At 43.8% G+C, this 13321-nt stretch overlaps 1 protein-coding gene across 1 annotated transcript in view; it reads right to left on the reverse strand.

The window, feature by feature from the left end:
• Positions 1-2728: 2728 nt before the first annotated feature.
• LIPC (lipase C, hepatic type) overlaps positions 2729-13321 on the reverse strand; it is a 56827-nt gene continuing 46234 nt past the window's right edge. Inside the window, exons 7-9 of the mRNA XM_081839092.1 lie at positions 9808-9928; positions 4321-4539; positions 2729-3154 (exon numbers count right to left, since the gene is read on the reverse strand). Coding sequence (XP_081695218.1) covers positions 3055-3154; positions 4321-4539; positions 9808-9928 — 440 coding nt within the window. The 3' untranslated portion in view covers positions 2729-3054. The remainder of the gene's footprint in view (positions 3155-4320; positions 4540-9807; positions 9929-13321) is intronic.

Here is a 13321-nt window from a genome sequence, read left to right on the forward strand (position 1 = left end):
AAAGGGGCAGGGTTGAAAAGGTCCATAAAGACTAGACTAGGGACTCATGCACCCTTCCTCTTGTCTCGCCACTTTGCCCTGGAGAAAACTCCTCCTTAGCATTCAATCAGAGCAAACAGCAATTCAGGTTTTTTCCAGATTGACGTTTGGTCTAGTTTAGAGCCAAGGAACAGATTTTCTCTGAGAAAGGAGTAGGGTGAGGGGAAAACCGCTTGAACCCATGCTCTATAGGCATGGGACAAGCAGAAGTGTGGATGAGCCCCTAGTGGCAAAAGAATGGCAGTCCATCCCTGCTGCTTCAGTCACCTGCACTAAGCATCATAACTTGGTGTGGGGCAACTGCTTTGTCTTCAAACAGTCCCTGGTTCAATCTTTAGTATTTCCAGTTAAAAGGTGATGAGCCCTGGATCCCTACACCTTTTCCAAGTTGTTGTTGAAAATCCTTAAACTAAAGTCTTAAACACACGTTTACCTGAAAGTCTGCAGAGCATGTATATGTTTAGGATTCTAGGGCTGGATCCAGGCATACAGTAGCTGTAGCTAACCTGCCCCATTAATTTCAGGAAGTATGGCTAAGTCAGGATCAAACCCACAGTTTGCAGAACTTTATTTTCTGGTTCACATTGTTTAAAAGCAAGGTTTCAGTAAATATGGCCAATATGTTCAGACAAGTGTTTCATTTGGGGACCCTAAAAATTTTTAAAAATGGCTTCAGATGACCATGCCAGCCAGGGCTGGCCCTGCTATAATACAGAGTGAGGCAGCAAATGCTGCAGGGAGGAGAGCAGGCAAAGCTGCAAATGTCATGCCCTGCCCAGCACCCCCTAAGCAAGCCTGCTGCTGTCAGATGCAGTGGAGGGTTCTGTCCCATCAATGGTGTTTGGCTTTTGTACGTGGAATGGGGAGGCTGCTATCTCTGTTAGCAGAGAACAAAACATCTTGGGCTGGCCTTTATACTAGCCACACGCTCATGGTGTGGTTGCAATTATCACTTTAGCTTAGTCATTTGAAGCTTTCATAGCCTTGCAGAAAACTGCCTTTAGCTCTTGATGGGGTTGAGAAGGTGGTTTGTTCTACTGCAGATGCTGGTCAAAGTGGGAATATATGTTCATGCCATACTAAACATGCACGCAAACATGTGATTTCAATGAATGCTTGCTTTTAATTTAGCTGGTATGAAATTTAACCTTGATCCTGTGCTCATAAAGTGTGTTAGAATTATAGGCTATAATCCCAAAACACATTATGGGCACAAAATCAAGACTTCACTTTCACACCAGTGTTAAGCTTGAGCCATAAGCCTTAATTTTACTAATGCTTATATGGCTAACAGGACTGGCTTTCCCTTTTAAGGGAAGCAATTGGGCAGTATTTTCCCTGCAGAGCTGTCTAGCTGGGCTTGACCCATTTGGCAGGAGGCAGGAAGCAGCAGCAAGATGGAGAGGAAGGGGTGTGTGTGTGTGTGTGTGTGTGTGTGTGTGTGTGCATGGCATGTGGCCTGCTTGCTGCCCTTGGGTGGAGTGGAAGATGCTCTCCAACGCCACTGTTGGTAGAAGATTCAGCTACCAATCCAGTCAGATAATGCCCTTCGCTAGAAGCACTGAACAGTCCTGGACCAGCCCTCCTAGATATAGCAAAGGGAATCCATCCGAAGGTGCCTTCTGTAAGGCCCAAGAGTGCTTTCGATTTCAGATCGGTCGCTGCACTGAGGATGAGAGGAGTCAGAGAAAATGCAGCTGGACACTGATGGTCTTTGATGGATTGTAAATAAGCTGTTTTTGCTGTACAATAAACGCTTCTAGGATAGAGAAGCCGTCTGGACTTGTTTACATTCTTTCTCACACATGAAATTTCGCTGTACATCTGCTTAATTGCTTTCTCCGGAGTTACACTGAAAACAGAAGCTGGCAGACGGAGCGTAGCTGGACAATAAAAGCAATAAATCTACTGAACACCTTCTACCATTTCATTGAAACCTACGGGTATAGGGCGGTATATAAACTCAGTAAATAATAATAATTTTTGAATGGGTGTTATATGAGTGCAGGAGGGGTTATACAAGTGTACTTTCAAAATCACCAGCTATGCAAGTCTTCTCTACAGTACGGTGGTACCTCCGGTTATGAACTTAATCTGTTCCGGAGGTCCGTTCGTAAATGGAAACTGCTTGTAACATGAGGCATGCTTTCACGAATGGCGCCTCCCGCTGCTGCCGCACCACCGGAGCGCGACTTCCCCTCGCATCCCAGGGCAAAGTTTGCAACAAGGGGCATCTTCTTCTGGGTTAGCGGCGTGCGTAACCCAAAGCATTCTTAAGGGGGATGGTACATAACACGAGGTACCACTGTAATGCTTTTGTATAGTGCCCCAGCATTTCACTGAAGTTTGCACAGGACACAAATGCCCCCATTGGACTGTATACTATCATGACATGGTCATCTTCAGGTGTAGTATTATGAACTAAATCGGCTTTCACCAACCTGGCCCCCTCCAGATGTTTTGAATTCCAAATCCCATCAGCCCCAGCCAGCACAGGAGGGCTGGCAAATGTTGAACTAAGTCCATAGCCTAAGCTGTTGACTCAAAACATAAAAATGCCCAGACTTTTAAAAATAGGGACACACATTAGGGTTTAATCTTAATGAGTCTATAAACCTCAAGCGATTCTTGCTCATTTTGAGATCTCAACGTGCTGTTTAAATTTCCTAACCAGATTGGACCAGAAAACTTTTTGTGTAAAATGGTATGTCCCTTTATTGAGTGAGTTGATAATGAAAAATCCATGCTGTCTAACCATCTATAAAATATGCATATTCTGGTCTACTTAACAGCTGATTTAGTTGTTTTCACACTTTAGTCAACATTCGGGATAAATGTAAACAATTGAACTTTGGGATCCAGCAGGGTTTTCTATGACCCCACCCCAGCCCACCCAGCCATGATATATACATTAAAATTATAGATGTTAAGAAATAAAAACCCAAAGAAAAGGTACAGCTTAAAAGTGATTGAAGAGCAGTGCCAGTTTTTCCAGGTTCTTGCTTATTTGTATCTTCACCTGAGCCGCTGGGAGCTTACTTCACATCTTACAAACATTTTCTCCTGGCCTGGATAGAGGTGTAAATCGTCAAGGCTTTGAGAACAGAATGTCATTCTATGCAGAAAATTGGGGTGGGAGAGAGAAGAGAGAGAAGCAAAATATTACTTGTTTATTTAATTGTAATAGTCACATCTCCAAGAGGACGTGTAGTGTTTAAAAAGTCCACTCTAAAAATGGCATCATAAAATACTAGACTGGAAGCTCAAAGACCAATGACAGCCGTCAGTTCATCATTACACAGCAGGGCACATGGACGATTAGCAAGGAAAGCCAATCATCATAACAGCTGCAACAGCCTTTAGAACAAAAGCAGTTTCATTGCCTGGTGCAGCACTGCAAGGCTGATGATCAGGTGGACTTCCTTTGGCAAGGAAGTCCACATAGAGAAGCTGTCTTAAACCAGGTCATGTTATTGGTCACTTCTGCCATAGATCTGTGATAGAGCATATGTTTTGCATGCAGAAGGTCCTGGGATCTTGCTCTGCTTTGCTAGATGGACTGTAGTCTGAGACCATAGGCAGTGCTGAGGAAGAGGGGACAGTGGCCGGAGGCACCGTATGAGGCAGTTTCCTGTGTCCTACTATTGTCTGTCTACTCTGGTAGGAACTTTCCAAGGCCTCAGATGAAAAAGACTTATTTCCCTTGTGATCTGCTCCTTTCCAACTCTGACCTTCCTGCCCGAAAAACACAGCCACTTAACTATGGGGGGGTCTCCTCTTTCCTGTGGGACTGTCTCTATATTGTTGTCAAATTGGAACACACCTGTTCTATGATGTAATGCAAGATTCAGGGTCTTAATAATCTCTCTGTGTTTGTTTTTTGTGGTGGTGGTGGTGGGGCAAAATCCATCCTAGTGCAAATGCAGACACTGCTGTTGGGCCAAAGAGGAAGGGCAGCTTGTCCCTTGATGCAAGGGTGAGGGATATGAAGTTCTCCAGCTAGCATGCCCAGTGTTTAAAGGTGATGGGAGATGTTGTCCAGCAATGACTGGGGCCCCACAAGTGCCCTAGCCCTGCTCCAGACATCAGCTGCAGAAGGCAAGCAGTACTGGAATTGGCTGTGGTCATACAGCCTTTGTCTACCTGGTGCCCCTAGCTCTCATCAGCCCCAGCCAGCAAAGGTGTTGATTGGAGTCATCTAGAGGGCACCAGCTTGGCTGAAATGGCCCAAAGCCCAACAGGGCTGTAAGGAATCACCCCTCTTTGTCCCATGACACTTACTTCTGTTGAGTTTCGCCTGCCTTGACTCGTATCGTCTCCATGATGAGTCCCAGTCGGCGGTCGCCCTTTCCCCATGGGATGATGGTTTGAACAGTGTTCCAGATGTTTTCCCAAATTGCAATCCCTTCCCACTTCAACTTGATCATCATCAGCTCACCGATATCAATTTCCAGAGGGACAAGAAAAGTGTATGTTTTATTCCCTGTAATGCCTTCGACTCTTAAGGGAGAGTTGGAGAGGGAGAAAGCAAAAATCCAAGCATCATACAAGGCCCAGACCCATTGAAATCAGTGGACACGTCACTCTGAGTAATTCACCCAAAATGTTTGTGTGACACCAAATATGGATATCTAGAGGTCTGGCACCCAAGGTCAGAAAAGTGGAAATCTGCCCAAAGACCTGCTCCGACCATAATGCGCTGAAGATGGATATGACATTTTTGCCAACCGGCTCCTTTAGATGGAAGATGAATGATAGCTTGTTTAGAGATCAGGAGATTGTCAAGAAGGCCCAAAAAACTCTAAAGGATTATTTTGAAATAAATATGAACACTACGGTGGAAAAAAGAACTATCTGGGACGCAAGCAAAGCTGTGATGAGGGGGTTCTTGATACAACAGAACACTGTAAAGAAAAGAACACAAAATGAAAGGAAGGATAAGATTTTGCAGAAAATCAAAGAATTGGAGAAGAAATTAAGATCAAATCCGAAGTCACAGCCGATTCTGAGAGAAATTAAACTGTATCAAGCTCAATATTCCAAATTGATAAACCAAGAAATAGAATGGAAGATTAAATTAATGAAACAAAAAACTTTTGAATCGGCAAACAAATGTGGGAAACTGCTAGCCTGGCAGTTGAAGAAGAGACAGAAACTAAATACAGTTACAAACCTAGAAATTGAAGGAAGAAATATCCAGAACCCCATGGAAATTAGAAAGTGCTTCCAGAGATACTTTAAAAAATTATACACTCAAGGGCCGCAAGATGAGGTTGAGATTAAACAATTTTTGGAAAGAAATGGACTAACAAAGTTGTCACAAAAAAACAGATTAATCCTGAACAACAAAATAACACAGCAAGAGATTGAACAAGCTATCCAGAACATGCAATTGGGCAAATCTCCAGGGCCAGACGGTCTGACCTCCAAGTATTATAAGACACTAAAAGATTATCTGATCCAACCATTGATGGAGGTCTGTAATGAAATTATGGAAGGGAAGAAGGCGCCGGAATCGTGGAAGGAAGCTTTTATCACATTGATACCAAAATCTGAAGCTGAAAAGACACAACTTAAAAACTATCGTCCCATCTCCCTTCTGAATGTGGATTACAAAATATTTGCAGACATTTTGGCAAGTAGATTTAAAAGAGTTCTTAATGAAGTAATTCATAAAGACCAGGCAGGCTTTCTCCCAGGCAGACATATGTTTGCAAATACTAGGAACATTATTGACGTTTTGGAACTTTTGCAAACAGATATAAATACAAAAGCAGTGTTAATTTTTATAGACGCGGAGAAGGCCTTTGACAATATCTCTTGGAAATTTATGAAGGGAAATTTGAATGAAATGGGAGTGGGACGGGGGTTTGAGAATGGGATTGACGCAATATATTCAGAACAAAAGGCTAAACTAATGGTTAACAATGTGGTCACAGAAGAGTTCAAAATTGAAAAAGGAACACGACAAGGCTGCCCGATTTCCCCTTTGTTATTTATTTCGGTTCTGGAGGTGCTCTTGAACTTGATCAGAGGGGACCGGTTGGTGGAAGGGATTCAGGTCGGAGCGAAACAATACAAATTGAAAGCTTTTGCAGATGACCTAGTTTTGACTCTGCAGGAGCCAGAATCTAGTACGAAAAGAGTATTACAACTGATACAGGATTTTGGTCGGGTGGCAGGATTTAAATTAAATAAACAGAAAACTAAAGTGTTGGGAAAAAATTTGACAGATACAGAGTCGGAAAGGTTTCAGAGAGAAACAGAACTAACTATGGTTAAAAAAGTAAAATACCTAGGGGTAAACATAACAGCAAAAAACCTGAGTCTATTTAAGGATAATTATGAAAAATGTTGGTCTGAAATTAAGAGAGACTTGGATAGTTGGACAAAATTGAAGCTTTCTTTGTTAGGCCGAATTGCTGCTATCAAGATGAATGTATTGCCAAAAATGTTGTTTTTGTTTCAAACATTACAGATCGTGGACAAAACGGAGTGCTTCCGGAAGTGGCAGAAAGATATATCCAGATTTGTCTGGCAGGGCAAAAAGCCCAGAATTAAGTTTAAGATATTAACAGATGCGAAAGAAAGAGGGGGCTTTGCCCTGCCAGACTTAAAGTTGTACTATGAAGCCGCAGCTTTTTGCTGGCTAAAAGACTGGCTACTTCTCGAAGACACTGACGTGTTGGACTTGGAAGGTTTTAACAATGCTTTTGGTTGGCATGCATACCTATGGTATGACAAAGTTAAGATCAATAAGGCCTTTAAGAACCATATTGTCAGGAAAGCAGTGTTTAATGTCTGGACAAAATACAAAGACTTACTGGAAAATAAAACTCCAAGGTGGCTCTCACCTCTGGAGGCTAAGGCCCTAAAAAGACCCAATATGGAGGCTAAATGGCCAAAATATTGGGAAATATTAGAAAAAGATGGAGACAATTGGAAATTGCAGAGTTTAGAGAAAATGAAGGATAAGGTGCGAGACTGGTTACATTATGCTCAGATTAAAGAAGTTTTTAAAAATGATAAAAAGTTAGGGTTCCAGGTGGAGAAATCGAAGTTAGAAACTGAATTGTTAGAACCAAAGACTAAGGTATTATCTAGAATGTATAACTTGCTGTTAAAATGGAATACACAAGACGAAATGGTTAAATCGGTTATGATAAAATGGGCACAGGACATTGGGCATAACATTATGTTTGAGGACTGGGAAAGGTTGTGGACCACTGGGCTGAACTTCACCGCATGTAATGCTCTGAAGGAAAATGTAATGAAAATGATATATAGATGGTACATGACCCCAGTTAAACTTGCCAAAATATACCATTCGTCTGATAATAAATGTTGGAAATGTAAAGAAAACGAAGGAACATTCTTTCACCTCTGGTGGACATGCCCTAAGGTGAAGGTCTTCTGGGAAATGATATATAATGAGCTGAAAAAGGTATTTAAGTATACCTTCACTAAGAAACCAGAGGCCTTCCTTCTGGGTATTGTCGGCCAGAAGGTGTTAAAGAAGGACCGAACATTCTTTATGTATGCAACAACGGCAGCAAGGATACTCATCGCAAAAAACTGGAAAACTCAAGATCTACCCACACTGGAAGAGTGGCAGATGCAACTGATGGACTATATGCAACTGGCCGAGATGACAGGCAGAATCCGTAACCTGGGAGAAGAGAAGATGGAGGAAGACTGGGAGAAATTCAAGAAGTATCTACAAAAACATTGTAATTTGGTTGAATGCTAAGAAGGATGCTAGATTATAAAAAACTGGCCACCACTAAATTAGATTTGAAATTTGATGATAAGTGAGACTAAAGAAAATATAAATTTTTTTGGAAGAAGTGCTAGATTATATTTGAATGAGTGGACATGAGATTGTAAACAAGTTGATAATTTGTTTGGAAAAAACTTTTAACGATGTAAATGGGAGCGGGAGACGTGAGGAAGTCCAAAGAAGTGATGAAATTATGTCTGTGATAGAAGTAAGACTGTTTATTATTTGTGCATTTATATTTAAAAACTTTAATAAATATTTATAAAAAAAAAAAAAACAAACTGTTTGTGCGACACCAATGCACCTTTCACACATTTGTTTATTTTTCCTTGTGTCACTTTCCTACCAAATTATGCTTGCTTCAAATGAACTTCACTGATACACCAGTTCAATACATAACATAATATAAACAAAATCAATTTACAGAGTCAATACAAAATAGCACCAGTAAGTCAATAACTATCTAGCCAACCCCCTACCACCAAAATGGAGACCATGTGAGGAATATGTGTTACAAAGGATAGCAAACACAGTGGTCAGTTTGGATGTCCAGGAGCTCATTGTGATTACACTTAAAGCTGTGCTCCCAATGAGAGACCAAAAATGCATGTAGCTCTGTTGATCCATGTTATCTTCCTATATACATAAAAGTGTAAGGTTGTTGTCGGCAGCCAGGCAGATAAGCAAGGAAGCAGGGATGAGGTGCTTAATGTGGGGGAGGTGAGACATGCAGCAATCCAGAAGGAAGCAAGTGCTGGCAAAAAGCATCAGAAGAAGAAGAAGAAGAAGAGTTTGGATTTGATATCCCGCCTTTCACTCCCTTTAAGGAGTCTCAAAGCGGCTAACATTCTCCTTTCCCTTCCTCCCCCACAACAAACACTCTGTGAGGTGAGTGGGGCTGAGAGACTTCAAAGAAGTGTGATTGGCCCAAGGTCACCCAGCAGCTGCATGTGGAGGAGCGGAGACGCGAACCCGGTTCACCAGATTACGAATCTACCGCTCTTAACCACTATACCACGCTAGCTCTGTGGTGACTGCCCGCTGACTGGCGGGCAAACTGAAGCTGCCTGCTTTTCTTGGTTTCCTTTTCCAGTGCACTTTTAAAGCTCCCAACTGTAGTTGCTCCACACATGATGTCAGGTGTGAGATGGGTTTGGTTTAGGATTAATGTCCTTGTGGGCCAAATTTGAATCCTTGGCTGGCCAGATGTGGCCTGTGGGCTGAAGGCTCCCCACCCCTATTCTGTCAGTATATGGAAACATCACCGCTGCAGACAGATTCTTGACATCACATGATGCGCCTATCTGTGGGAAAGAAGAATTTCCCAGGACGTTCACAGGCTGGATAAGTCTTTGTGAAGAGTGTAACTTGAAACCTTCTGTGTGCGCATGTTCAGGAAGTTTGTCAGATGTGCTGGAAGAACTGTACTGAAAGGACGTGTTTTTCTTTAGTGCTGTAATGTCAGAAATAAACACCATGTAAATAGATTTCTGACTTATTTTCTTTCCCCTGCAGAAGCAGGAGAGAGGGGGTTGTGCATTTTACCCACGCTTGGGAAAATGTTGCCTATCAAAATCTCCCTGGTCTGTCTGGATATCAGCCAGAGGAGGTTACCGGTATGCAAGCTCCGAGGACAGTGAGAGGGGCCAGCCTCTATGGAGGGGGGCTTGCAAACCAACATATTCTACACAAAAATATTTGGTACCGCCCAAGCTCCTCTCTGAGCTGATGCACACACATTGGTTTCAAAGATAGATTCTATACCCAGCACAGTAAAGAAGTGCACTTGGTGTTAATTTGTCTTATAATTCAGCATTTAATTTGGCTGATTAAACAATCTATGGCCTTTTAAACTGTAGGGTAGGTTGTTATTGTTTGTTACAATGTTATATATTTTTGCATTTTTATATTACAAACTGTCCTGTGATCCTTGGATGAAGGAATAAAAAATAATAAAATCAACAGCAACAATATTATCCAGTACTCACAAAGTGATGGAGAGGTTTTCAACGTTGTCTTTGCTGCCTGTCAGTGAGATTGTGAATGTTGGATCTATTTGCCTCTCTTTGAATTCGTTGATGAAACGGAACTTGAACTGATAGTGATGAACTGTGGAAAGGAGGAAACCACTGGCTGAAAATATGCACCTGCCTTTACAGGTACTCTCTGGCTGTCTTCTTTCTCCCTGCTCCAGGGGCAAACTTGGGCTGCTAGGGGATCCACAAGGCCATTTCCCCAAAACCACCTCTCTCTCAGATGGGGGAGGGCAGGGTTCAGTTCTGCTGGGTGCTGCTTCTCTAGTAAGTTTCCTGTGGGGAATGTGCTGACACCTCTCCTCTCACCCCTCCAACCAGTGGGTAGGACCGCCAAACTATCAGTTGCCTGATGTCATCATGATGTCAGATGCTTAACAGCTGGGGCTGGGGCCACCCACCTGTCATAGTTGGCCTATGGTGTGGGAGGAGATAAAATCTGGCCTGCTGGGCCACAAAGCTTGCCCACCCCTGTCCCATTGCAAATGCAACATGGTGTTTGAATCCTTAGCTCAAAATTCAGATCCACAAAATGGTATAAAATGAAACGCAGTGGTTCTCCCATAAAATAATTCAGTTTGTTTGCTTCATCTAATGCAACTTTCCACAACGTGTTGCCCTTCAGATGTTGTAAGACTATAGATTATGCCATCTATCATCCTAAAGGGTCATCCTTTAAGGGTCAACATGGCAGGGCACCTGCTTAGGAGCAACAGCCCAGTAGGGCGCCCATTGATGACCCCCTCCATGTACTGGTTCGTCCTCACCACTGTTGCAACTGGCCGGCTGGCTTGCCTCGCACTCTGGCACACAAACCACCGCCATGTTGGCCTTCAATGGCATTGGCTGGTATGAATACAAAGATGGGGCAGAGGAGCAACTGCAGTATCCGGCAACAATGGTAGCAAGTGGGTAAACTCACTGAGAAAAGGGGGGGCATTCAGAATGTCTTTTCCAAAGATCCCCCCCAAACGAAACCCGGAAGCCAGCATTGACCGTGATGCTCTTGTTTCCAGGGCAAGGGGAACTCCTCATTGGCTTCAGCCTTGCTTTAATCATTTGCAAAATGCATCCATGTTCTGGCGTGTGGTTTTGTTGTTCCTATCTGGCATTCTCACATGATCGCTGCAACGTTTTGAGGAAAGTCATACCAGATCATTTGACAGGCCCCGGAATAATAGCTGCACTGTTATTCTCCGTTGCCTACGATGAAAGGCTGCTCTTGTTCCATGCCTTGACCTTTCGGATAATTTGACATTCCCAAATGTCTTATTTCAATGGCGGCGGCACCAGCCCCAGCAAGCAGATCTCAGCGGTGGATGCCGAGTGGGGGAAGAGCAGGGCTGGGCCTCAGGGGAGGGGGCGTCTCGCTTCCGCCGCTCCCTCCCCAGCAAGGTCTGAGCTGTGAGTCATGAAGTCACACTGCATTTGACTGTCACGTCTTTCGTTCGTTCAGGAAACCTTTGGCAACTTGCTAGCTTTTAACTTCAAGGTGCAACCTGGGGATAATAATTTTGACCCACCTTACATGGATGATGCAAGGATGACCAAGATAATTTCTCAGGTGAGGCAGTGGAAGTGCTGGACCAGTGTCTTGCCTGGGACTGGATGAGAGCCAACAAACTGAAGCTCAATCAGACAAAACTGACGCACTTTTAGTGGGTGGTTCCCAAGACCAGACGGCTGGGAGATCGTCTGCTCTTGATGGGGTTACACTTCCTCTCAAGGAAGAGGTTCGTAGCTTGGAGGTCCTCCTGGATCCTTTGCTGCCACTTGAGGCTCAGGTTGCCTCAGTGGCTCAGAGTGCCTTCTATCAGCTTCGGCTGGTGGCCCAGCTACGCCCCTATCTGGATAGGGATAGCCTAACAACTTTTGTCTATGCTCTGGTAACTTCAATGTTAGATTACCGCAATGTGTTATACGTAGGGCTGCCTCTGAAGATGGCAGAATTCAGCTGGTGCAGAATTCAACAGCCAGGTTGCTCACCGGAGCAAGACGGTTTGAGAGTATTACACCGATCCTGCTCTGATTGCACTGGCTACCAATCAGTTTCCAGGCCCAATTCAAAGTGCTGGTTTTGATCTATAAAGCCTTAAAATGGCTCAGGACTGCAATACCTCAAGGACCGCCTCTTTCCATATGAACCTACCTGGACCATGAGATTGTCTTCTGAGGTCCCTCTTCATGTGCCACCTCCTCAAGAGGTCTGGAGGGTGGCAACATGAGAACGGGCCTTCTCTGCAGTGGCTCCCTGCTGTGGAATGTTCTCCCCAGGGAGGTTTGCCTGGAGCCTTCATTATACACCTTTAAGCGCCAGGCAAAAACATTCGTTTTTAACCAGGCCTTTGGTTGATCCGATTTACATCCTATGCCCTTTTAAAATGTGTTTTTCACGGGGGGGGGGGGGGGAGAGGGACTATAGGGTTGTTGTTTTTATTTTTATTAGGTATTTTGTGGTTTTAGATCTTGATTTTATATCTTTGATTTTGTGGTTTTATATCTTGAGACCCCTGGGTATAGGGCGGTATATAAATTCAGATGATGATGATGATGTTTAGGAACACTTGGAACAGTCTGAAATGCCATGTACAGTGGTACCTCGGGTTAAGAACTTAATTCGTTCTGGAGGTCTGTTCTTAACCTGAAACTGTCCTTAACCTGAGGTACCACTTTAGTTAATGGGGCCTCCCGCTGCTGCTGCACCACTGCTGCATGATTTCTGTTCTCATCCTGAAGCAAAGTTGTTAACCCGAGGTACTATTTCTGTAAGTGTATGTAACCCGAGGTACCACTGTAAATGCAAACTAGCATGATTGATTAGAACCAGAAATTATTTCTGGTGCCATTGTTGCAAGCCCAGGAATGTCCATCTCGCTCATGCTCCTCTCTGACATTTCAGATGTGCAGATTGAGCATTGCTTTGTGTCTCCTCCTTTGTTCAGTTCAGCCTAGCTGGGCCCAGACACCAGGCAGGAGGGACTTTTCAGTGGAAGTACTTCTTCATGCAGTGCAGAGTTAAAGTGTGGAGCTCGCTCCCATGGGAAACATCAATGGCCACCAACTTGGATGGCTTTAAATTAGACAAATTTATGGTTATTGATGGCTACTAGCCATGATGGTTATGCTTTGCCTCCAGTCAGAGGAAGCAATTGCTTTTGAATGCCAGTAGCTGGAAACCACAGGAGGGGGGCGAGTGACTCCTGCGCTCAGGTCTTGCTTGCTGGTTTCCCACAAACATCTGGGTGGCCACTGTGAGGAGAAGATGCTGGACTAGGTGGGATACTGGCCTGATCCGTCAGGCTCTCCTTATCTTCAGCAGGGGCACAGCAATGGCGGAAGCTGCTCTTTTGGGTGACAATGCAGGCTTGGCCGCTGAGCGTCTTCTGTAACGAAGTCAAGCCTTTTATAGTTCAGAATTTAGAATTACCGTTTGGGACGTGTTGACTCCACTCCGTCTCTTTAGTACGAG

The sequence above is a fragment of the Podarcis erhardii genome, assembly GCF_964252035.2.
Source record: "Podarcis erhardii genome assembly, chromosome: 14".
Taxonomy (NCBI): Eukaryota; Metazoa; Chordata; class Lepidosauria; order Squamata; family Lacertidae; genus Podarcis; species Podarcis erhardii.